Below are 23,400 nucleotides of genomic sequence, written 5' to 3'. Positions count from 1 at the left end.
CTCACCAATATAATCGTGGCAAGTGACACATGCCCAACCTTCGGGCTCACCTGTCCCTGATTGAAATGGGGGAAGATAACTCGCAACAATAGGTGCGGCCGTTGTCCCCCACTAATTGTCACGGTCACCACTGGCGCCCCGGTCGATGAGGCCCGCCTGCATTGATCGATGCTCCCCTTGCGCCGTTTCTTCCCCCAACATTCCATCCCAACCTCCCATCCCGCCGGGCAATCAATCACCCAACGCCACCCACCGCCCACCAACAAAACACAACCCACTCCCTCATGCCCGATCGCAATGCGACGCCTTTCCCCCTCGGAATCACATCACCAAAACGTAACCTCGCACACGGTCAAAAAATGCGTCAGCCGCGAATCGAACGCGGGGCCCATCGATGGCAACGATGGATTTTACCACTAAACCACTGACGCGAGTGGAACTCGTGAAGAGTTGGGAGTCCGGAGACGGTGTCTCCGTTTTGTTCGTGGATCGCATGGCGTGCTGGGGGGGATTTTGTGCGGGTCCCCGGATGTCGGGCGGTTGCCAGGGAAGCAGAAAAAAGAATGGGGCAGTTGGCCGGGGCTTCTCTGACCGCCCTCACCGCCACAGCAAGGTGAAGTGAGGTGAGGTGAGGGAAGGTGAGTGAGAAAGGGTGAGATGTGTTGACCGGTTTAGACATTCCCACCGGTATGGACCGTGTTCTTTTTTATTTATTTTTTGCATGGCTTGGATCATTCGAGGAATATACACAGTAAAGCTTAATACAGCTGAGTTGAGCTCGACTACTTGATGTCAGTACGGCAAGATGTTGCACATCCATGGCAAATGTTTCGACAGTGGACTCGTAACCCGGGCAGCATCGTGTTGCGGTGTTACCCCAGTGGTAGACCTCTCAGCAGGGACATGGCAATGGCGACCGCCAACTGATAATTATCCATAAATTGCAATCCTCATTCCTACAGCAATCGTACATACCCCCACCCCTAACACAAGTGCCAACCTGTCAAGCAAAAGGTTTCTTTCTTGACTGTTGTAGGCCTTCTCCTGGAAACAGCCCGCGCAGAGGGGGTATATCCCTGTTCCGGATTCCTGAGCACATTTTCCTCCCAGCCCCAACACCAAGTCAACAGCAATAGGTAGTTATCAACGCCGTAGCCCAGCCAAGCCCATGCCAGCGCTATCCGTTCCAAGTGAGCCAACGAGCCAATAAAGAAAGAAAAAAAGAACATGAGTAGAAGACGGAAACTACCACACGTTCACAACGCTTCCCGTCTCTTCTCCACCTCCCTCTTCCACTCCTCCTTCCACCCCTTCCGCTGAATCAAGTCGTCAAACTTCTTCGCATCCTCCTCGGTCATGGCGCCGCTCTCCCGGCACCAGTCACGGTACCACTCCAGGTTCTTGACGCGCCGCTCCTCCTTGGTCATGTTCTTGGCAGTCTCCCTGCCCTCCGCCATCATGCGATCCCAGTTCTCGATCCCTCCCAGGGAATCGTCGATAACCTTGGTGCCGCGATCAATCTCGGCGGCCCAGGCGACCAGAACTTTCTCGAGCAAGTCGGCCTGGCTCTTCTCTTCGGCCTCGGCGCGGTGCTGCGCCTCCCGCTCGCGGAGCGCGGCGAGCTTCTTGTCGGCCTCCTGCTCGCGGGCGAGGGCCTCGTCGCGCTCCTTGCGCTTGCGCGCACGCTCGGCGCGGAGCTCGCTGATGGAGGCCAGGTGGCGGACGCTGTGGCCGAGCCCGGCGTGCTGCTCGGCGACGCCGTTGGTCGGGCGGTCGAGGGGCGGCGCCGTGAAGAAGAGGACGCGCCCTTGCTCGTCGCGCTGAAACTGCGCGCGGACGTCGGCGGGGATCGCCGCGTCGACGGGGTCAGCGAGTGTGTACACCTCGGGCGCGCGCGGGACGTTGTAGACGTGGCCGGGGTTGGCGTGCGGCATGGTTGCCATGTTGGGCGCGGGCGCCATGGGCTGGCGAGATGGAGTCATGGCTTGAGGTGCGGGATGCACCGGTCGGTGATGCTGGTCGAAAGCCGGCGCGATGTGGGCCGGTGTCTGGTATTGCATCTGCTGTGGAGCCATTTGGGGCTGCCCTCCATATTGAGGTGGGTACGCCTGGGGTGGTGGGAAGTGTGGGCTTGGCTGCATTTGTCCCATGCCAGGATGTTGCGGCACGTGCATGGCCATCTGTGGCTGCGGTTGGAGATGAACTGGTGTTTGGTGAGGAGCAGGCTGTGGAACAGGTCGCGGTTGAAAGTGCTGCATCTGGAAATGAGATGGTGACGGAGCAGGTGCAGGGGCCGCGGCGACGGGATGGTGATAGGTTGGTGTTCCTGCCATACCGACGTTGGCTTTGATCGGGACCTGAGTGGGCGCAATTGCGAGCGGCACAGGTGCAACGGCAGCGGGCAGTGGATTCGGCTCTGGAGGAGGCGATGCCTTCAACTTGGTCAGCTTATGCATTCCTCGGAGAACCAACGAAATATCCAGGATGCCAATGGGATGGGTGGGTGTCAAAGTTGCATAAAACAAACGGGGGAATGCAAGAGAGAGAGTTGAAAGGAAGGAAGAGCCCCCAAGCCACCACCAGCCAGCCCAGAAGCCACCCCACGTAAAACAAAAGAACAAGCGCCAGATGACACAGACTACAAGGGGCGACATCCAAGAGATTGGGCAACCGCGAGCAGCACGTAGGTCCCTCGACACAGCAAAGAAAGAGGTAAGAAAACAGGGGCTTGAACTCACATTCGGGTCTCGAGGACGACGATGCACCGCTCCAATCAGGGGCGGCGCGTTCGGGCTTCTCCAGGTCGGCTTCGGAAGGTCATCGGTCTCTTTGGCATCGGCCTGGAGCAGATGCTTGATTGGACTCGGGACCTTTCGCAGGTTCCGCGGAATATCGAACAGGTCCATCTCGTAATCCTTATCACGCACCTCGTCCGGCAAGCAGCTCGTCCAAGTCTTGATCTCGTTGAACTTGAACTTCTCCTCGTTGTATCGGGCCTTGCACACATACACCGACTTATCCAGCGGCAGCCCGCGCGGCCGGCCTCTAGGGTAGCGGGTGATGAACATGACGAAGCAGCGGTCCTCAACATCGTCGATGCGGTGGTCGCGGTATTGGCCCGTCTTGACCACCTCATTTTCGTAAAAGTGTTTGTCAAACCGATGGACTGTCTGCTCGGGGCGGTAGTACCAGCACGCATTTACCCACTTCTGGCCTGCCGCGTCAGACCAAGTCCGGTAGATCTGGGCGACAATGGGCTTCGACAGATCATTCGGGTTTCGAATGTGGACCCAATCGCCTGCGTCAAGTCAGTCATCCCGCCTGGTTCTCCAAGGGAGTGTTTTATGGGCATCATGTACTCACCCACTTTCCAGATCTCCCCGCGATGCTCGATACTATCCATGGGCAGCCTCCCGTCTTCGTCTCGGAAGACTTCATCAGGCTTGGCCTTCTCCTCTTCGGCGAGCAGACGAGCCTGGTTTGCCAGCTCCACAGCATCCTGATAAACCTCGCTCCCCTCCTCGTTGAAGTGTATGGCGTTCTCGAACATAAGCTGGAGGTCCAAAAGTGCCTGGTCGACGGACTGGTACTTTTTGCGCTTGTGTTTCTTCTTGATGGTGTCCAGTGCAATGGGATTGCGGATGGCGTCGTAGTAGTCTGGCAACTCGGCCTTGTCAGGGAGCCTCTCGAAGTGGAGGATGCGCAGTTGGCCGCTCTCGTTCTTGAACCGGCGCAGACCCTTCAAGATGGCCTGAATACGGGCTTCCAGGGGCGTAAAGACCTTGGGCGGTCTGCCGCGCCTCTTCTGCGCGTTATCGCCGTCCTCCCCGCCTTTCCTACCCCCTGACTGCCGGCGGCGCCTTCCCGACCGACGGCGGCCGCCCTCGTCATCGGAATCATCGTCCTCTTCGTCTTCTTCCTCTTCCTCGTCCTCCTCTTCTACTTCTTCCTCGTCGTCTTCGGGGGCCGGCGAGTCCTCGAATTCGGGCAAAGGCCCGAGGTCCGGAAGCGCAGCATCTTCGGCAGAAATGGCCCCCTCTTTGACCATCTCGGCAAGCTTCTCCTTAAAGACTTCCAGCAGGCGGCCAGCATCCGAGAAGATGGGTGCAGAGGGCCTGTTGTATACCTGCGCATTGTGGCATATGCGGGTAACATCGTGCACAAACTCGTTGAACCGAGTATACGTTTTCTTGCCGAGTTTTGCCTGCACGCGATTCCGGTCAGCCGGTTTGCCCTGGGCATCAATTGGGTCACTCAACTTACCCGAATGGTGCTAAAAGCCATTGGCTCCTTAATCACGTCAAAATAGTCTGGGAGACTGCGCTTGTTGACAAGACGCTGGAAGCCCGAGGCGATCTCGTGGTCCCTGAGGAACCAATCAGCATCCCGTCGCATCGCATAGCGACATGTGAAAGGGGGGCGAAAAACTTACTCTCCGTCGACTTTGATTGTGTAGCGACACAAGTACTCAGACGTGTCTTTGATAAGTTGCAGCAGGTTGCGCCACTCCTCTTCCTGTCGGGTCTCCTCATCCATATCATCGAGTTCGCCGTCTGCATCTGCGTCGGCATCCGCATCCGCATCCGCATCCGCATCGTCATCGCCGTCAGGGTCACCCTCGGCATCGACGTCCATCTCCTCGTCCTCCCTGTGCGCGGGACTGTCGGCATCCTCCATCTCGATATCGTCGTCGACGTCGCCCTTGGCCTCAATGGACTCTTGCACCTCGATCGCGTCGTTGGCCATGCTGTTTCGCCGTTTTCGAGGAGTCGATCTCGTCGCGGTCGGAGAATTCTGAGAGGCCCTTTTGGTAGGCGACATCTCGCCTCGACTGGGCCGTTCGCGAAGGGTGGGCATCGCGGCACAGGAGGCAGGGTTTCCAAAACTGTTGACACGAAGAGGGCACCTCAACCAACCGACCGAGTCAGTTGCGACTCGGAAATCTCCACAAGCGAGAGACGTGCACACAGTGATGGTCTGCCGTGTTGAGCGCGATTGGAGAACGGCACCACTTGTTTTCGGTAACGCGTTAAGGCCTCGATAACTACTTAGCGTCTCCCAGCCTCCCTAGCTGCCGATCCAAGAGTGATGGTGGTCAAAGCGCCCGTGCGAGGGCACCCTCTGGCCAAAAAACGCCGAACTCGAAAGGAAAGCAAGAAATCAAGCAAAAAGAACAAATGAAAAGAGATTGAGAAAATTAAGTCAAGTAAAAAGAAAGAGGGTAAAAGAAAAGGAAATGGAGTAAATAGAGTTTCTTTGGGCTTCAGGATGACTTTCGTTATATTCCTCCAGCCGAGGACTCGAAGTTTCCATTGCCGACATCTGCACTTGGAGTTCGGCTTTTTTTGTCCATGAGGTGCGAGGTCCCAACAGCAGTGTGGAGATTCATCCAAACGGGAGGGGTGTTAGTTGGCAACCTGAAACCTGGCTCACAGCGCCTTCCAGAAGCACTCCAGGTGATCACTTCCCAGGTTCAACTCCATCTGAAGTCCAGCGGTTCCATTTCCGGTTCAAGAAGTTGGAGGAACTCATAAGTCCCCTTGCCACCGGCCGATAAATATTTGTTCGCTCTCCACAAATCTACCACTACACCTCTCATAGGCAACCCAAACCAACTGCAGCACTCCTCATCATCAAAGTCCTCGTTTAACACGCCCAGTGACGTCGGACTTGCTGATCGACCTAAGGGTGCAGAATTCCAGATTGAGTAATTCCCACCCGAACAAGCGACCTCGGCTTGCAGCTCTCAGGTGGACTTTAAGTGGCCAGGGGTCGCCTCTTGTCCGAGAGCTTCTGTGACCTTCCAGCGGTTTGCTTCTTAGCTGCAGCAGAGGTACAAGTTGTCACAGGAGTCATACTATTCGAGGTTGGTCGTCCTTTGTCATACATTAGGTGCCGGTCAAAACCCACAACCCAGAAATGTACAAAAATAAGACGCCTTGACTGATGGCTTGCTAGATATTGGTTCTCTTGGCTCCTTCATCCTCCAACTTCGCATTTTATTATTACGTCTCGGTATAGTTACACTCTCCTATAATTATTTGCTACATTATCTAGCTTGCTGAGTGTTGTAACAGGGATCTTATCATTCTACGAAGTATTCTCAACGTCTCTCGCCGGTTTCACTTTCATCGCCGATAAGCATAAGCTGGTACAAGATGCTCATCCAAATTAGCCTTCGCTCGCCAAATGGGCAGTCGCGGGCCCAAATCGATGATGATGCCACCTTGAGGGAGCTGGTTGAGCTCATCAAAGCCAAGACCGAGATTAGCAACTTCACCCTCAAATATGGCTACCCCTTGAAGCCTCTTGACATCAGCCCAGAATTGCGGGACACGAGCATAAGAGACCTGAAGCTCAGGGGTGAGACAATTGTTGTCGCCCCTGTCGACACCACACCACCAGCTCCAGTTTCACAGCCTGCGTCCGCCAAAGCCGAGCCGAAACCGTTCACGCCAAAGGGGATAGAGCCGGATGAGACATCGCTAGAGTGGCCGGAAAGAGGCGGGCACATCGGTAAGACTTGCAGACACATGGGTGCAAAAGCCGCAGCTAATACAGCCCGCAGTGCTCCGCGTTATGCCAGATGACAATAGCTGCATGTGTAGGTCACCTCCTTATGTGCAACCCCCGGCAAATATTAATACTCTCCGCAGTCACAGCATTCGGCGGCGCGATCGGCCTAGAGAACCCCTCCAAGACCCTCAGAGGCCAGGTAGCCGACTACATCATCAGCCACCCTAACGAGTACCACGAGGCTATCCTCGGCGAGAAGCCCGAACGTTACATCTCTCGAATGCGACAAATGGACACGTGGGGCGGTGCTATCGAACTCTCGATCCTTTCCGACATTTACAACCTCGAAATCAGCTCGGTTGATGTCAAGGTATGCCCTCTTCTTGGGTGACTCCGGACTCTGGGTACTAATAACGCCGTCAGTCCCTCCGGGTGGACCGCTTCGGCGAAGGCAAAGCCAACCGGGTCATCATCATGTACTCGGGCATCCACTACGACAGGATAGCATTCTGTATGGATCTGAGCTACCCGGTCGAGGTGGACGTCACACGGTGGTCGACCGACGACGATGAGGTCCTCGACAAGGCACGCCAGCTCGCGCAACGGCTGCAGAGCATGCACTACTACACCGACACAACGGACTTCGTCATCAAGTGTGGGCTGTGCTCGTGGATCGGCCAGGGGACAAAGGACGCGGTCAAGCATGAGAGAGAGACGGGGCATAGTCAGTTCGGGGAGATGCAGATCACTGACTGATTCAAGAATAGAAAGCGGGCTATGAATAATAACGGGATGGTTGACGGTGCATAGCGGTCAATACAATCTTTTGCGAACATTCTAGAAATTAAGGAAAAGCAAATGGTCACGAATGTTGGAATGGCGTTGACTTTCCTCAAGCTTGATACCCTCATGTTAGCCAATTCGTTTTGTTACATCAGCAACCGCCGTATTACCACTACAATATACAAGACCACCAACGCCCAACAACATCCGAGGAGGTCCGACGGAGGATGTCAACCCCACCACCTATCTTACCCAAGCACCAACTTATCTATACGTCAACCCCCCACCAAAACTAACCGGGCCATCATTCCCCCCACCGCCATACCGGCGCACCTCCCCGGCCGTCCTGCCCGTCTCAAACGCGCAGCGGCCCATATCCCGCGGGCCGACGACCGCCGCCGCCGCCGACGACGGCGAGATGTCAAAGTCGAAGATGTCCATGGGCAGGCCCAGGGTGGTGCATGCGTTGGGGATGTCGACGATGCCGGCGACGTGGCCCTGCACCGGCGCGCACGACAGCAGCAGGTAGATCTGGTAGTCCGAGTAGCCGAACCGCCGCAGGTACTCGATGCATCGCAGGGTGGTTTGGCGGTAGGCGACTGTGACGTCCATGTAGTCTGTGTATTGGGGGGGGGGGGGGGGTGGGTTAGTCATTGCCGTTGTGGGATCCCGGAGAAGGGTAAGGGGGAAAGGGCTAAAGGGGGGTGGGGTGAAAAGGAAACATACGCTGCCGCCCGCTCTCGTCCACGCTGAAACCCTCAAAGTAGATGTACCGCCCGGGCCCAAACTGCGGCTCGACGGGCCCGGGGATGTAAATGGGGCTCTTCAGGCCGAGGTTGGTCACCCCCTTTTTGATGACGCTGAAGTTGATGGTGATGACGCCGGCCATCTCGATGGCCCCGCAGAAGGAGATCTCGCCATCGCCCTGAGAGAAGTGCAGATCGCCGACCGAGAACTTGGCACCGGGGACGTGAACGGGGAGGTATACTTTTGAGCCCTGCATAAATGGGTTAGGAAGGTTGAGGGGGAGGGGTTGGCAGGGAGGGAATCGTACACGGGAGAGGTTTTTGATGTCGCAATTTCCTGCAAAGGGGGAGAGTCAATTAGTATGGACGGCTAAGAGGGAGGGGGGTCAAGCAATTGTACTCACCTCCGTGCTCTGGGCGCCCTGGTATCGTCCTCGCGCCTTCGCGGCCGACCTTTTGCTTCAACCCGTTGTTGGCGCTACCCGCATGCACGCTGAGAGGTTGTGGTCTGTGGAAATGAATGTTCAGTTAGCGGCTCTGGGCCCAAACGAGTGATATCAGGGGAACCGACGGATGGGCGACCTCGCGGTCTAGTTTATTGGCCGCAATCAGTGCAGCCTCGCGTGTATTCCACCTGTCGAGCACCTCGGCGGACGGGGCACATCCGAGAATACCCGGATGGATGAGCCCGGCGAACTTGACGTGGGGGATGTGTCTGCTTGTGCAATATATGCCCTCGAAGTCCCAGATGGCTTTGGCGCTGCGCAAGGGTTAGCGAATAGACCTGAACAACCTCAGGAGTGGGCCATACGCTGAAGGATATATCTCGTCCAAGAACCCGCCCTGTACTTGTAGTTAGCATCCACTCCAAAACTGAATACCTACTCAGGAGCTACAGCCTTGGTTAGGAAAAACGTACACCATTACGCCGATCGAATATCCCCGTGAATCCCCACGGCTGGTCCTCAAACGGCTGAACGTCCATAATCTCGACGAGAAGTAGATCCCCTGGCTCCGCATTTTCAATCTCGAATGGCCCGGAAAGATAATGGACCTGAGTGAGGTCGACGTTTTTTACGTCGTCCGCCGAGTCATTGTTCTTGATCTGCCCACCGGTCCTGTTATTCATCAGTCAAAGTATTCGATTCGTCCGTGAATGGATAAGCATACCAGTCGAGGCACTCAATTTTGACTGTCTCGCCATCCCTGATACTACCCGCGAAGGGGACTGTCAACAGTTAGTTGCCATGTTAATGGTCAATGGTGTGTACAATACACACTATCAGGATGCCATCTGTTCTGGCTACAATTAGCCCAATGCTATTATGGATAATAATCCTTAGAACAAGCTACTCACATGAAGATATGGCTGTTCCGCAGCAGGCCTGTCAAAGTCGACCTTGCAAACAGTTCTGATTCCAGTCCTGCCCATTATGTCTCGTGTGTGTGCAAGTCGAAGAAGATCCAAGCCAACTACAAGAACAATATATTACATACGACAACTTCCAAGTCCAACCTTCCATCCCTAATCTCCAAACCGGGAACCGCCCTCTTATAGGAACCTCCCCAACGGCGTTCCACCTGCCCATCCGATCAATGCATCCCAACCCTCCCACTGCCTCCCTCCCCCTTCCCTGCAACAAACCATCCGAGACCAACCGACGTACCCCGCATAGCCGGCCCGCCGCCGGGAAGGAAGCACAGCATGCATGTTCGCAGCCCAATCGGTCGAGCCAAGACGTAATCGACAAGTCCAGGAGTGCGCCGACATTATCAATCGGAGATGCTGTTGTGCGCGGCAGGGGGTTCGGCTTACACGGTCTGGACTGGAGGTGCTTATCATAGGCCGGGTCCCCATTGATAAGACGGACAGGGGGGGCCTGGTTGGGGTTTGGCGAGCGCCCCCCACAAAGAGCATCTCCGCTGAAACGGTTATAGAGCGGGAACTGGCTGACTGATAAGGACGCCCAGCGGAGATGCTTGCTTCGTTGTGGTCATGATAGAGTTTTTGTTTCTTGCGATCTCCGGGGAGGGGATGATCGGGGGGGAAAGGTTAGGTAACATAAACGGTGTATGTCCGCGGAACGGGTCTTGGAAGCATCGGAATTAAACAGAGCCCGGGCCACTCGATTTCCAGTATTCTTTTTGTTCGAATGCAAAGGAAGCTTCTTAGAAACTACACCTCTTCAACCATGCCATGCCCTCTGTCCGCTAGTACTCTTCGGAAACGATTTTCTCAAGCTACAGCATTTCACTGCTGAGCGGCCGTAGGATGCGGGTCAACCTCTGCATACGGCGGCGGCTTATCGTGAAGCGCGTCGAGGTTGGCGAGCGAGAGACTGAGAAACTTCTGCTTGTTCCTCCACTCGGTCTGGCTCTGGGCGAACCCCTCACTCTGAGACGGCGGCGGCGGCGGGTCGGACACCTTGGTGATGAGGTAGGCAGTGCTCTATCAATCGTCAGCATGGATAGGTACTTCGCACACCCCGGCCGGGGAAGGAAAGTGAAGGGAGAACCCACCGCCTCGGCAACACCATAAATGAGCACGCCCAACAGGGGAACCCGCAACAGCACATAAAACCCGATCCCAAACCCAAACAGCAACCCCTCCCGACTCCGGAACCATTTCCTCTTCTCCTCGGACGTAAACTTAATCCTCGCAAAATACGGCTCCAGCAACTCGCGCATCAGGCTCCTCGACGAGAAATAACTCTGCAAAAAGATAACCAGATACCGCCTGGGCAAGAACACGCCAGTCCCAAAGATGACGCTCGCCGGGCCGAGACCGACCGCCCTGTTGAAGGTCCAGAAGCTGGCGGCGGGCAGCACGAGGCGGCCGACGTAGGGGATGTAGGAGGCAGCGAAGATGGCGAGCGACAGGGCGCTCCGGCGGGCGAAGCGGTACAGGAACAGCGTGACCGACTCGGCGGCGCTGGTCGAGTGGGTGCGGCCGTCGGTCGCCCGGTACAGCCGCATCTGCGGGTAGTACATGGCCCGCAGCCGGGACGGGTCCTCGTGCTTGTGTTTCTGCGCGTACGTCTGGTCGACCCAGCGGAGTGAGGTCATGAAGCTGGGGGGTGGTGGTTAGTGATGAGGGAAGAGATAAGGGAGGTTGAGGGGGGTAGGGGTGGGGGAGAACGCACAGGTCATCAAGTGTCGGGGTGATGTAGCGCATGAGACTCATGAAGAAGAGCGGGGCTTGGAGGACGTGTTCTTCGATGAAACTGAGGCCATTGACAAGCGAGTCGTCCCAGGACACCCGGTCGAGGGGGAAGATAAGGGAGAGGAACCATAGCAGCGCTTTGATGCCAAAAATCTGGACTTGAGGGTCAGTGGCGGGGTTGGGGCAACGGGTTCGGGGAGGAAGAAACAAACGGGGAAAGCAATCAAAAGGCGGATGGCAATGCCCACACCGACGGCAATGGCGGCTTGTTTGTAGTGCTGCGAGGTGAACATTTGGGGATTCTGGAGAGCTCGATGAGCTGCAGCTGTGTTAGTGCCAACGGATCAAGGATATCTACATGTCAAGTCGCAGTAACTACTACGAAGTACTTCGTCGCTACCAAAGAATGGATGAATTGAATTGGGTTCTCACCGCCGACCAGCGTCAGCTGGATGCCCCGGATGATGGCATTGATGTCGAAATGGGACACATCAAACTTCTTTTTTAGCTTGTCCTTGTCAAGGGGCAGCCGTTTATCGGCCGACATTTTGCTGGTGCGTCGACGGTTGTATCGGCGGGTTGGGTGCTTGGATGCTCGGGAGGGTCGAGACCGGGACGGGAGCTTTGAAGCTTGAGTGGAATCTCGGGCCTGGCAATCGGCCGATGATGTCAATGCCATCCCGTCACTGACACTAGCCCAAAGGGCGGCAAGTCGCCTTGGCAGAGATCCACCTTGGGAATGTCGTACCTGGGAGCTCACGGACCTGACGAAGTGCGAGGTTCAAGCTAAGGTACCTGATGGAATACATCGTGCCAAAAAGGATACATATCATGAGCGGATGCCAGATGCCGTAAGTAAGGCCATGCCTTGATCTTTCCTCCATTCTCTCCTTTCGTTAACCTCGCAAAGCCAGGGCGGCCGTCAAGAATCCGTTCTAACAAACGGCTAGGGCCGGGTGCACAGAATGCCTGCAGATACCCGGGTAGCCACGCGGCAGCCCGGGGCCTCGCCTCGAGAAAATCCCGCCCGTGCATCGCAGCAGACGGGAGTGCATCGCATTGATGGCCTGCAGGCCTAGTTAGCGAGAGATACAGATTCGAAGATGGAAACTAAAACAGGCCCCGACGTCGCTACTCTGCATCCCCGTCGGTATCCGGTATGAAAGATTTCCATAGCAGACGGCGAGGAAGAGCAACAACGACGAAGTGCTCCGTTTGGTCTTGACCCTTGAACAAGGTCTCGTGCCCAGGGAGAACCAGCGCCAATGGAACGATGGCGCCAGTGCTCGCAGATCGCAGTGGGGCATTCCTACCCGCTGGAAGTGGGATGCGCGTTCGCGCAGCAAGGGCGAGGGCCACTCGCGAACAGGGTTGAGGATTTCAACTTTCAGCGTGAGCATCTGGCTTCTCTCGCTCCTCTCGTTTGACACGGAATATCTCACCAACCTCGTCGCCAACCACTCGCTTTTCGTTTGCAAAACTGACGGTTGTTCCGTGGAATCCCTTCTTTCTGTTCTGGTAAACTCAGCTTGTGCTGTTTCGACCTGGCGCATTTGGCCTGTGAATCCGCTGATCAGCTCGCGCATCGTACCACGCTGAGACGAACAGCCAGAAACCGGCCAGACCTGCCGAACCGTACCGTTACAGCCAGCCAGCCGCCTTTGTCCTTCAGTTTTGCCCCTCCGCGGATCACTTTGTCGCCCTTCCCCGCGATCGCTCCTCTCCATCCGTCAGCAATGCTTCACCACAACCTAGAGTAAATCCTACAACATGGAGCCCGCCAGACCACGAAGCTCCGGGTATTTGGCCCCGCGCCGTGTCTTCACGGCCCCGGTGCCCCCTCCGGCCCCGCAGCCCGCCGCATCTCCGCAAGCTGCCGACGGCTTGGTCGACACGCTCTACGATCACCCAAATGTCAAGATCATTTCCTTTACCGCAGGAGCCAACTCTCTCTTCGTCGGCCAGCGAACAGGCGCTGGATCAGACATCGAGCCGGGATCACTGTCCTGGTCCTCGCAACTGGAGCGGACAATTGCAGTCGGTACGTTCTCGCGGATGGCGTGCGCTGACTGAACATGAGCTCTAACTAACGACTGCCACAATAGGCCCCTTTAGGATTTACCGTGCGCCTGGGTCAGTGGCCTTTCTCAGCTGCGGTTCCGCGCTTCAACCGATCCTCCCGAAGAGCCAGGTGTGGTGCGTCGACGAAGAATCGAGCAAGTTTGTCCTACAAATACGGCGGCCCCAGTACTGGCGGATAGAGGTTCCTGTGGGAGATGATGAGGAGGCGCGCTTAGCGCAGCAACTACGAGAGGTCTTCGACGCGATCCTGCAATTTGAAAAGACCGAGTGTCCGTTCAGCCGACCCTTTACCGTCGAGCTCCCGGACCGCCCGGACACGCCGGCTAGAAGGCGCCCTTGGACTCCTCGGAGATCTAGCGAATCGCTATCCCTGGCGTCCGTCACGCCCGAGATCGCCCGCCTGCACGACGGAACTCCAAGGGGGTCGATATGCATAGGAGATCTAAGGACGGTGGGGGAAACGAGGAGGGCATTGGATGAACACGCAAGGTCGTTGTTCCCCCGTAAACAGGAATGGGCGACAACAGAAAGCGACCAAGCTGTGAATGGACAAAGCAATAGCCGCACTCCATCCAGCCTGTTTCCAGCTCGCGTTGAGAGACCGCGGAGCGTCTCAGCGGTACCTCCACAGCGCCCCTTTTTCACCGGCGGCTCCCTCCCAAAAATTAGAGAGGCAGCTCCTCCAGCCGATGTGACAGCTAACGCACCCCGCTTCACCTCGCCTACTGAGTCATTAGAGTCGATCCGCGGCCGGGAGTCATGGCTGCCGACTCCCCTCCCGCCATCCCCTCCCCTATCAACGCCCGGATCGCCGCGGAGCTCGTCCCAACAGCTTCAGACACCACATGTGCCAGCAGTAGCCGACACCCCTCGAAACGCAGTGGATCAACCCGTAACCTCCGAACCCTCAAAGACCCAGAAAGTCGTCACAGCCAACTCCCTCCCCGAATCCGAACGCACTACCACCACAACAGCACCATCCTCCATCCACACCCCACGCCGGCCCCCAGTCAGTACGGAACCGCAACGGCAACCCGTTGACACCCCCCAACCAACAGCCACCCCAACCTCCACCGGTCCCGAAACCCCCTTCAAAACCGCCTCCTCCACCCCAGTCCCAACCTCCCCCTCCCCCTCTCCCTCCACACCCACCCGCCGCCCGGCCCTCCGCCGCGCAACAACAACCTCCTCCAGCCTCTCCTTCTCCTCCCCCTCCCCGCGCCAAGCCCTCTCCCCCCTACCGCCCGCCGCCAACCTACTCACCACCCGCCGCCAACCACAACTCCTACTACCACCACCACCTCTACCACCACAGTCGCCGCCGCCGCCGCTGCCCTCCCACCCCGGCATGCAGGGCGCCCTGGCCGCCGTGCGCCGCCTGCCCATGACCGTCCTCCAGAAGACGTGCGCCATGCTCCTGGGCCCGCCCTCCTACCTCCTCAGGCTGATGCTCAAGGTGGCGGCGCGGATCATCGCGGGCGAGTGGCGCGGCTTGGTGTTTGGGTGGGGGGAGGGCGGGGAGCGGGTGAGTGTCACGTGGGATTGGAGTGATGATGAGTATGGCGGGGGAGGGGGACAGCAGCAGCGGGAGCAGCGAGGGGTGGGAGATGATTTCTGGTTGAGGGGGCGGACGGGCCGCGGGGGGGCCAAGATGGTGGGGGCGTTTCCGGATAGTGAGGACGAGGATGGTGATGATGATGATGATGATGATGAGGGGGGGGTTGGGCCGTTGGATAGGTCGGTGTTGGCGTCGCCGGGGAGGAAGAGAGGAAGCGTGGCTTCCCAGAGGGCTAGGGCGGAACAAGGGGCCGCTACTGGTGGTGGTGGTGGGAAGGGGGGTGGGAAACCGCCGGCGAAGGAGTCGGACTCGGAATCGGGCGTCGATTAGGTGTCTGCCGCCCCGCCCCGCGCTGGCCGACCTCTCGCCGTCCTCTGGCCGCCGACCTTGCCGACCGACCCCCGGACGAGCCTGTTCTTTTTCCTTGCGGTGTTGGTGCTGTGGCTAGCTGTTGGCATGCTATGAGTGATGTCTGCTGCGGCTCAGATGGGAGGATGGATGGGGAAGGGGTGGTGAGCTGTGTGTATGTTTACGATTGTATGACTATTGTGAGTCTGTGTATTTTTGTACTGTATTTGTATGCCTACTGGCAACGAGGGGCACGGGCATCTGGTCGGGGATGGGGGACTGGAGGGGGGATTGCCTATGCGGCTGAGGCAGGCGTGTTTGTCAACAGCAACGTCTGGTGCTTGGGATTTTGCGGGATCTTATTGACGCGATGATAAATACGTATGCCGAGGGAGGACGCTGGAGATACCGCGGACTCTGGAGGTCGGGTTACGGTTGCACGTTTGGTATGTCGCTCGCAAATGGAAAAATACAAATGAGAGGGAGATAGGGCAGAATATTATCCCGAACAACACGAATATATCAAGACATCGAGTTGAATGTTCGGCACCATATTGACTGGTGCTGTTATTGGCGACCATCGCAATTCACCTACCGTCGAGTGCTGGTATGCAGTGTCATGCTTGACCTTTGAATGGAAGCCTTCAATGAGGCAGTCGAATTTGGCACATTGCCGTCAGTATGTAGCTAGCTGTCTTGCTATTTATCAAAGTCCCAGAACCAACCAAACCCGACCTCTCAAACTCGCCAAATATGTTCGACTAGCAATCTAGATCAATCCGCTAGTTATTTCTTCTTGGTTATCATCCCATCTTGGCTGGGGGCAACGCTACGAAGATCCCCGGCCGCCAAATGCGAGGCGGAAAACGAGATAAGAATGCGCATTCTCCCAACAACCCCCCTTCCCACGACACACCCGCTTGGACCTAACACCACCGCCCGCACTCACCTCCTAAAGTCGATGCTGGCTCTCGCACTATCCAGGCTCGGCCGCACCGACGAACTCGAGCTCCGGCGCCTCCTGGCCCGCTGCTCCGCCGGGTCTAGCGGACGGAGGCCGCTCGACTTGGCAAAGAGATTCAAGATATCGGTCATGGACACGACACCCGTCAGCCGGCCGGACAGCCGCGCGCCGGGCAGCCCGCTCGGTATCACGGTCGTCGCGAAGGTCTGGTTGGGGAGCGGGGATGGCGGTGTCGGCGCGTTGGCCGGCGACGGCGGGATGACCACGTTGTTTGACGGAGAGGGGCTGTCCGCAGCCAATGGCCCCGCCGGCTGGCTCGGCTGGAGCAGCGGTGTTGCCGGCGCGCTTGGTGACGGCGAGGCGGACTCGACAACCCACATGCGGTGGGACTTGGTGGCGACGAGTTTGGCTACAGTGTGGCCGAGGGTCGAGTATGGGTTGACGTGGAAGACGGGGAACGAGTCGCGGCCGTGCTCCATGCCGCGCTCGGAGAGGATCACGCTGATGAAGTTCATGCATGAGCTCTTGAGGAGCGGCAGGCTGGCTGCGTTTGTGAGATGCCTGACGTCGACGGTTGAAATGTTACCGACGACATTCAGGCCTTGATCGACCACGGCCACCGATGTCAGCCCTTCGTTGTGCATTAATAAGAGAGCATCAGTTAAAGGGCGGTCGAGACTGCGAAATGGTGTTAGCTATAGGCCAATTCGAAATCAAGGATGGCTACGCACTTGATGGCAATGGTCTGTTGTGTACCGATCTGGAGGTCCCGGAGAAGGCTCCCATACAGCCGCTCGATCGCGGGGAAGTTGACCGCTTCGTTCCAGAAGAACTCGACGAGGCGTAGCTGGCTAAGAACACCGATAACTTCGCCGGCTTGTGTGGTGATCAGGATCCGGTGAATCCCACTCCCGAACGCCTCCATCGCCCTGTCCAGGTAGTCATCTGCTGATACTGTCACCAGTTCCTCCTTCCGTGAAAGAGACTGAATATCCCGTAGGGGTATGTCTTCCTGCGCTTGAGCTTTTTTTGAAATCTCGTCATACAAAGCGACGTGTTCCTCGTCTGGGTTCGCGAGGCCGACAACCACTAGCAAGTATGCATTCAGGTCGGAGTAGTCGAATGTAGTGATGGCTGCCTGGGACGAGGGCGTCTCGCGCACCAGGACAACGTTGGTCGGGTTCTGCTTGAGGAGCAGCTAATCATAAAGTTTACTAGTTAGTTACTGGGCTTATCGAGCAACATGCAAGAGACTTGTGAGCGTACCATGGTAGCATCTTGAACGCTGAGGCCCAGGTCGGCCCACCTAACGTCCTCGGGCACCGCAAGTTCTCCGACGGTAATATCTCGCCAGTCTCTCCCAGCATAACGGGGATTCGGGTGTTTGTTGGTTGGAGGGTGGTTCATGAGGTCTAGAAGTGCCTGCTGCGTCAAGGACGGGTGGCGATGGTTGCGCGGTGACGGAGGGGGGTGTCTCTGGTTCTCGGCGAAGCTCTGTCGATGGGCAGCAATATGGCTGGGCTTGTGAATGCTCGACTGGGAATTAGTCCTCTCCATGGGGGGCGAGACCGCTGCGCTTAGCGAGCTAGACGAGTTGCTCGCCGCGCTCGCCACACCTTTGGCAGCCGAGTCGGTGTCCATTGCAACGCAACGTAGATAACCGCGACGGTGAGGGTGTAGTAACTAATTGATTGAATTCGCCTAGACTAAATTCCCAAGTGATGGCCTACTGGGAAATCGGTGCTTCCACGATAAAGAACTCGGATCGAAAAAGGGCAAGGCGAAAGGTAAGTCTACACCGTCGACGCTCTCGTTAGGTGACAGGGATGAGCAATGACGGAGCTAGGTAAGTCGGTCGGTGTAGTTAATGCGGGGTTCCCAGGTCTTAACTATCGAGCTTCGCTGAGGGGGTGGATGCTCAGGCCATAACTAACAGTTTTCGATCAGATGTGATGGCGTGTGGGAATTACACCCGTAAACATCGGACCATGGTTTGGCGTTCGAGTGCAACAGCCTATCGATTCAACCCACATGCTCATTTCGAAGATGCCCGGATCGTGTAGGCCGAGTCTGAAGGTCTGTTTGAGGAGCCACGCACCCCCAATGCAAAAAAAGCCGTACTCCAAGTGCAGATGTCGCCCGTGGAGACCTTGAGTCCTCGACTGTAGGAACGAAACGAAAGCCATTCCGAAGCCCAAGAAACTGGATTGACTCCATTTACCCTTCTCTTTTACCCCATTTATTTTCCTTGACTTTTATTTGCTCAATTGCGTTTTTATTCGTTCTTTTTGCTTCATTCCTTCGTCTTCGAGTTCGGCTTTTTTTGGCCAAAAGTGCTCGATCGACAGGGCTCCACCCCACTTTCCGACTCCTTTCCTATCGCGCACTCGCCTGTTGACAGCACAAGACACAACATGAGGCTTGATTGGTGACAGCCTCATTTTACCCCTTACCGACGGTTGGTTGTTTCCCGGAGGTCTTAAAATGGGAAGATATACGAGGAAACCAGACCAAGCTACCAACATGAGGCGAGCGACCCTTCGGATTCCAATTCCAAGCGAGGAAGAAGTGTATCTTAGGTGCAGATGACTATAGCTAAGCACGGGTTTCCGGACAGAACTCGGTGGAAGCCGAAATCACCTCTCGTTTTGCCCTGGAGACCGAAAAAGAATGTTTGTTTGGCATCTTTGTTGACTGGCATTTGCATCGAGTAACGATTGGTCTCACACACTGTGCCGAGTCAGAGCTACTGCACGAACTTCCATATGCTATTCATGCATCATCCCTCAAATAAATCATGAGCATCATCATATCCGCCGCTTCCCTTCTTCGGATGTCTAACTCGTGAAACCCGACCCCTGGAACACGGGCAGTGAAGATCGAGTCCCTCCTTCGGGTCCCTCCGGCGCAGAAATCTGCGGCCCTTTGAACATGCGCACGGTGCTTGAAGACCTGCCCCTCCCCCGCCAGGTGACCAAACCAATCAAATGACAAGAATGGCCATTTTCGCTCCCCTCCTTCCACACGCCAAATGTTCCCCCTCCTGCGACTCGTTCCCGTTTCTCAACACGCCGCCCACCGGGAATTTTTTTCCTCGCGCCCCCCGGCACTCGACGCGTTGTCTGACTCTTAAATTACGCCGCGAGACACCACCGCGGTTTCCCAACGTGACTTTGTCGAATTATTACTCGCGCCACCCACCGCTGCTGCCCGAAGCTTGCTCCCACCTGGCTCGGGTAGCAAGGGCTGACAGGCCATTCCCCCAGGCGGTACATACAGCTTGACGGCACTGGAACCTTTTAGTTTCCGTTGCCTCGTCGCGCCCAGCGATCGGACATCCCGAACCCGTTTCACTTCCCCGAACTACCTTTTCGACAACAACCTCTGGTCAACATGTCGGTCTTGCCGGCTGAGGTCAATGCCCAGCTGGCTCAGCTGCTTCAGCAGCTCCAGTCGCCCGACAACAATATCCGCTCGCAGGCCGAGGACGTGCTGCAAAATCAGTGGACTAGCCAACGACCCGAATGGTTGTTGATGGGCCTGGCCGAACAGATTGGGACCTCTCCCGGTTCATCGGTGCGTCGCTCGACCCCACCCACCCCAGCGCAGACCGGGATACTAACCCTTCCGCTCACCAGTTGCGCTCCTTCGCAGCAGTCATCTTTCGCCGGATAGCCTCCAAGACCCGAAAGATCGGCAACTCAGAAAATGTCGATATGTTTATATCGCTCGACAAGGAACACGGCACGGCTATCAGGGGAAAGCTACTGGAAACCCTAGTGACAGAGACCGACAAGGCTGTCCGAAATAAGATCAGCGATGCCGTGGCTGAGCTCGCGAGGCAATATTACGACAATAGTACGTCCGCCAGCTGCACCTCAACGGCTCGAACCTAGACGCTGACATTGTCGCAGACGATTCGTGGCCAGAACTGCTCCAGGTTCTCTTCACTCTCAGTCAGGCGCCCGATGCGGGCAAGCGAGAGACCGCATTCCGTGTCTTCACTACGACCCCAGGTATCATCGAGAGGCAGCATGAAGATGCAGTGGCCCAGGCATTTGCCCAGGCCTTCAAAGACGACTCGGTGGCGGTACGATGATGGCTCTTATGAAAACGATTGTGTGAGCACTATTGGACTGATACTGACTCCAACCAGGTTCGCCTCGCTACAATGGAAGCTTTCGCCGCTTTCTTCCGCAGCCTCAACAAGAAGAACCAGATGAAGTACCACGTCCTACTCCCCGAGGTGCTCAACATCCTCCCTCCTATCAAGGACTCTCAAGACTCGGAGGATCTCAGCAAGGCTCTCGTCGCTCTTATTGACCTCGCCGAGGGGGCGCCCCGGATGTTCAAGCAAATCTTTAATGTCCTAGTCCAGTTCAGCATCTCGGTGATCCAGGACAAGGAGCTTAACGATCTCTGCCGCCAGAACGCCTTGGAACTAATGGCCACATTCGCCGATTATGCGCCGTCGATGTGCAAGAAGGACCCCAACTACACCAACGACATGATCACACAGTGCCTCAGCTTGATGACCGACCTGGGCGAGGACGATGACGACGCCGCCGAGTGGCTTGCGGCGGACGACCTCGATGACCCCGAGAGCGACCAAAACCATGTTGCTGGTGAGCACTGCATGGACCGTCTCGCCAACAAGCTTGGCGGCCTGGTCGTCCTGCAGCCGACCTTCAACTGGCTGCCCCGGATGCTGTCGTCTCCTGCTTGGAGGGATCGTCATGCTGCTCTCATGGCGATATCCGCTATATCTGAGGGATGCCGGGACCAGATGATTGGTGAACTCAAGCAGGTTCTCGAGCTCGTCGTTCCTGCGTTAAAGGACCCCCACCCTCGTGTCCGTTGGGCCGGCTGCAATGCGCTGGGCCAGATGAGCACCGACTTTGCGCCCACGATGCAGAAGGAGTACTATGATACCGTCCTCTCCGCCATTGTCCCGGTTCTCGATTCCCCAGAAGCCCGTGTCAAGTCCCACGCGGCTGCCGCCCTCGTCAACTTCTGCGAGGAGGCTGAGAAGAGCGTGCTTGAGCCATACCTTGACGGGCTGTTGACCGCTCTCTACCAGCTTCTCCAGAACGAAAAGCGATACGTTCAAGAGCAAGCCTTGTCCACGATTGCCACCATCGCTGATGCGGCAGAGCAGGCCTTCTCTCGGTACTACGATACCCTGATGCCCATTCTCGTGGGTGTCCTTAGGCGGGAGAACGACAAGGAGTACCGGCTGCTCCGGGCGAAAGCGATGGAATGCGCAACCCTGATCGCCCTCGCGGTTGGTGCTCAGCAACTCTCTACCGACGCCGCCATGTTGGTCCAGTTGCTAGGGAGCATCCAAGATTCCGTCCAAGACCCGGATGACCCGCAGGCCCAGTACTTGATGCACTGCTGGGGCAGAATGTGCCGCGTTATGGGCAAGGCTTTCCTTCCCTACCTGGCCAAGGTCATGCCACCCCTCCTGGAGCTGGCGAGCGCCAAGGCCGACATTCAGCTTCTCGACGATGACGAGCAGATCGAGAAATTCCAGCAAGAAGACGGCTGGGAGCTGGTGCCAATCCGCGGCAAGACTATCGGCATCAAGACGAGCGTGATGGACGACAAGCACATGGCCATCGAGCTGCTGGTAGTGTACGCCCAGGTGCTCGAGGAGGACTTTGCCCCGCATGCGGACGAGATTATGGAGAAGATCGCCCTGCCCGGCCTCGCCTTTTTCTTCCACGACCCCGTCCGGTTCGTGTCCGCTAAGCTCGTGCCCCAACTTCTCAGCTGTGTTAAGAAAGCATACGGACCCCAATCGGAGCAGCTCGCAAGTCTCTGGGGCAAGACGGTTGAGAAGCTCCTCGAAGTGCTCACAGCCGAACCGGCCGTTGATACCCTCGCCGAGATGTATCAGTGCTTTTACGAGTCGGTCGAGGTTATCGGTCGGCCGTGCCTCAGCGACGGGCACCTCGCCCGCTTCATCGAGGGGGTCAACTCTACTCTCGAGGACTACAAAGACCGTGTCGCGAAGCGGGAGGAGGAGAGGCGGGGCGTCGCGGCCGAGGATGCGGAAGACGAGCAAGAAGAGTTGCTTATGGCCATTGAGGATGACCAGACTCTGCTCTCAGACATGAACAAAGCGTTCCACTGCGTGTTCAAGTACCACGGCGCTAGCTTCCTGCGCCACTGGGAGCACCTGCTCCAGACCTACCAGGGATTCCTCAAGTCGGGCGATCCGACGCAGCGGCAGTGGGGATTGTGCATCATGGATGATGTCCTGGAATACTGCGGCCCTCAGAGCAGCCAGTATGCCAACTACATCACCCAGCCCCTGTTACAAGGCTGTCAGGACCCGTCTCCCGCCATCCGTCAGGCCGCTGCGTACGGAATTGGTGTGGCCGCACGCCACGGCGGAGATGCGTGGTCGGCGTTCTTGGGCGGAGCTGTCCCCTTCCTATTCGAGATCATGCGTGTTCCGAATGCGCGTGATGAGGACAACGTGTATGCGACGGAGAACGCGTGCGCTGCCATTGCAAAAATCCTCCACTTCAATGCCTCGGCCGTCCAGCAGCCCGACCAGGTTGTTAACGAGTGGATCAATACGCTGCCAATCACCAACGACGAGGAGGCAGCGCCGTACGCCTATCTCTACCTGGCGGAGCTCATCAGCAAGTAAGTTTTGCTTTAATACCCTCTTGGTTGTTCGTAAGCCAGCTGACCGAATCCAGGCAACACCCGGCGGTCATGTCACAAGCCCCGCGGATATTCGTGTTTGTTGCGCAGGCGCTGGAGGCCGAGGCCCTCAGTGGGCAGAATGCCGCCCGCGTTGTGGCAGGAACTAAGCTTCTTGTGGAAGGGACGGGCACCGACGTCTCGCCGTTGTTGCAACAATTCTCGCCGGAGGCTCAAGGCGTCATCCGGGCGTACTTCGTCTAGATTCGGCACGGCGGAGGACACTGTGAGCGCCGGTCGGAATTGGTGAACCTTAGGATATGGAAAACCGCACAGCAGGCAAAGCGGCAGGCGTACTTGGCGACGGTCGGCGACGTGTTTAGTGGTTAATTCGGGCCGCCACCGCGTGGGCGAGCAGGTGGTCCGGAGTGTGGGAGGTGGACGATACCATCTAGTACCTGATGGAAGGAAGCAGCAGACCCGGCAATGCCTCGTATTGAAAGTGGAATTGCCCTCATTTGTTTTGCAGAGTAAGAACCGGAGAAGGATGAGGAGGAAGAATTGTATGCCGACAATAGAA

The 23,400-nt window shown here is 57.0% G+C and overlaps 6 protein-coding genes and 1 non-coding gene across 7 annotated transcripts; 3 read left to right on the top strand and 4 right to left on the bottom strand.

Moving 5' to 3' along the window:
• Positions 1 to 360: 360 nt before the first annotated feature.
• On the bottom strand, positions 361 to 431 carry B0H64DRAFT_t8. Its single transcript has one exon. It is a non-coding gene; the product is annotated as a tRNA-Gly (tRNA).
• Positions 432 to 848: 417 nt separating this feature from the next.
• B0H64DRAFT_383943 (uncharacterized protein) lies at positions 849 to 4,715 on the bottom strand. Its single transcript, XM_062802983.1, has 5 exons — positions 4,433 to 4,715; positions 4,264 to 4,366; positions 3,364 to 4,204; positions 2,739 to 3,298; positions 849 to 2,432 (listed from the first exon to the last, which is right to left on the bottom strand). Exons 1-5 carry the CDS (start codon positions 4,675 to 4,677, stop codon positions 1,257 to 1,259), a joined length of 2,925 nt encoding a protein of 974 aa, XP_062665055.1. The 5' UTR covers positions 4,678 to 4,715; the 3' UTR covers positions 849 to 1,256.
• Positions 4,716 to 6,158: 1,443 nt separating this feature from the next.
• B0H64DRAFT_438600 (uncharacterized protein) lies at positions 6,159 to 7,272 on the top strand (the record flags this gene model as incomplete). The annotated part of the gene is made up of 4 exons (XM_062806362.1): positions 6,159 to 6,516; positions 6,569 to 6,604; positions 6,657 to 6,886; positions 6,940 to 7,272. 4 exons carry the CDS (start codon positions 6,159 to 6,161, stop codon positions 7,270 to 7,272), a joined length of 957 nt encoding a protein of 318 aa, XP_062665054.1.
• Positions 7,273 to 7,563: 291 nt separating this feature from the next.
• Positions 7,564 to 11,755, bottom strand: B0H64DRAFT_414965 (formamidase; the record flags this gene model as incomplete). The annotated part of the gene is made up of 16 exons (XM_062805069.1): positions 7,564 to 7,916; positions 8,026 to 8,296; positions 8,354 to 8,382; positions 8,450 to 8,553; positions 8,617 to 8,805; positions 8,857 to 8,888; positions 8,965 to 9,163; positions 9,216 to 9,273; positions 9,326 to 9,344; positions 9,403 to 9,482; positions 10,011 to 10,024; positions 10,301 to 10,494; positions 10,566 to 11,115; positions 11,189 to 11,361; positions 11,421 to 11,527; positions 11,641 to 11,755. The coding sequence occupies 16 exons, from the start codon at positions 11,753 to 11,755 to the stop codon at positions 7,564 to 7,566; spliced, it is 2,487 nt and encodes an 828-aa protein (XP_062665053.1).
• A 1,052-nt stretch (positions 11,756 to 12,807) lies between these two features.
• B0H64DRAFT_41446 (inheritance of peroxisomes protein 1-domain-containing protein) lies at positions 12,808 to 15,367 on the top strand. The gene is made up of 2 exons (XM_062805034.1): positions 12,808 to 13,249; positions 13,314 to 15,367. The coding sequence occupies exons 1-2, from the start codon at positions 12,979 to 12,981 to the stop codon at positions 15,176 to 15,178; spliced, it is 2,136 nt and encodes a 711-aa protein (XP_062665052.1). The 5' UTR covers positions 12,808 to 12,978; the 3' UTR covers positions 15,179 to 15,367.
• Positions 15,368 to 16,141: 774 nt separating this feature from the next.
• Positions 16,142 to 17,801, bottom strand: B0H64DRAFT_414963 (uncharacterized protein; the record flags this gene model as incomplete). Its single annotated transcript, XM_062805068.1, has 3 exons — positions 16,142 to 16,838; positions 16,892 to 17,358; positions 17,427 to 17,801. 3 exons carry the CDS (start codon positions 17,799 to 17,801, stop codon positions 16,142 to 16,144), a joined length of 1,539 nt encoding a protein of 512 aa, XP_062665051.1.
• A 1,622-nt stretch (positions 17,802 to 19,423) lies between these two features.
• B0H64DRAFT_41297 (armadillo-type protein) lies at positions 19,424 to 23,226 on the top strand. The gene is made up of 5 exons (XM_062804955.1): positions 19,424 to 19,736; positions 19,799 to 20,018; positions 20,075 to 20,250; positions 20,317 to 22,820; positions 22,877 to 23,226. The coding sequence occupies exons 1-5, from the start codon at positions 19,554 to 19,556 to the stop codon at positions 23,082 to 23,084; spliced, it is 3,291 nt and encodes a 1,096-aa protein (XP_062665050.1). The 5' UTR covers positions 19,424 to 19,553; the 3' UTR covers positions 23,085 to 23,226.
• Positions 23,227 to 23,400: the final 174 nt, after the last annotated feature.

The sequence above is a fragment of the Chaetomium fimeti genome (genome assembly GCF_033439085.1).
Source record: "Chaetomium fimeti strain CBS 168.71 chromosome Unknown B0H64scaffold_1, whole genome shotgun sequence".
Taxonomy (NCBI): domain Eukaryota; kingdom Fungi; phylum Ascomycota; class Sordariomycetes; order Sordariales; family Chaetomiaceae; genus Chaetomium; species Chaetomium fimeti.
This window is presented reverse-complemented; position numbering and strand designations above follow the sequence as displayed.

Excerpts from the sequence above, each read along its gene's own strand:
- B0H64DRAFT_383943 (XM_062802983.1), bottom strand. The coding sequence starts at position 4,677 with ATGGAGGATGCCGACAGTCCCGCGCACAGGGAGGACGAGGAGATGGAC. Across the intron at positions 3,299-3,363 it reads CGGGGAGATCTGGAAAGTGG|GCGATTGGGTCCACATTCGA; the intron begins GTGAGTACATGA and ends GACTTGACGCAG. Across the intron at positions 2,433-2,738 it reads GTCGTCCTCGAGACCCGAAT|GCATCGCCTCCTCCAGAGCC; the intron begins GTGAGTTCAAGC and ends ACCAAGTTGAAG.
- B0H64DRAFT_41446 (XM_062805034.1), top strand. The coding sequence starts at position 12,979 with ATGGAGCCCGCCAGACCACGAAGCTCCGGGTATTTGGCCCCGCGCCGT. Across the intron at positions 13,250-13,313 it reads GGAGCGGACAATTGCAGTCG|GCCCCTTTAGGATTTACCGT; the intron begins GTACGTTCTCGC and ends CTGCCACAATAG.
- B0H64DRAFT_41297 (XM_062804955.1), top strand. The coding sequence starts at position 19,554 with ATGTCGGTCTTGCCGGCTGAGGTCAATGCCCAGCTGGCTCAGCTGCTT. Across the intron at positions 20,019-20,074 it reads GAGGCAATATTACGACAATA|ACGATTCGTGGCCAGAACTG; the intron begins GTACGTCCGCCA and ends ACATTGTCGCAG. Across the intron at positions 22,821-22,876 it reads CTGGCGGAGCTCATCAGCAA|GCAACACCCGGCGGTCATGT; the intron begins GTAAGTTTTGCT and ends GACCGAATCCAG.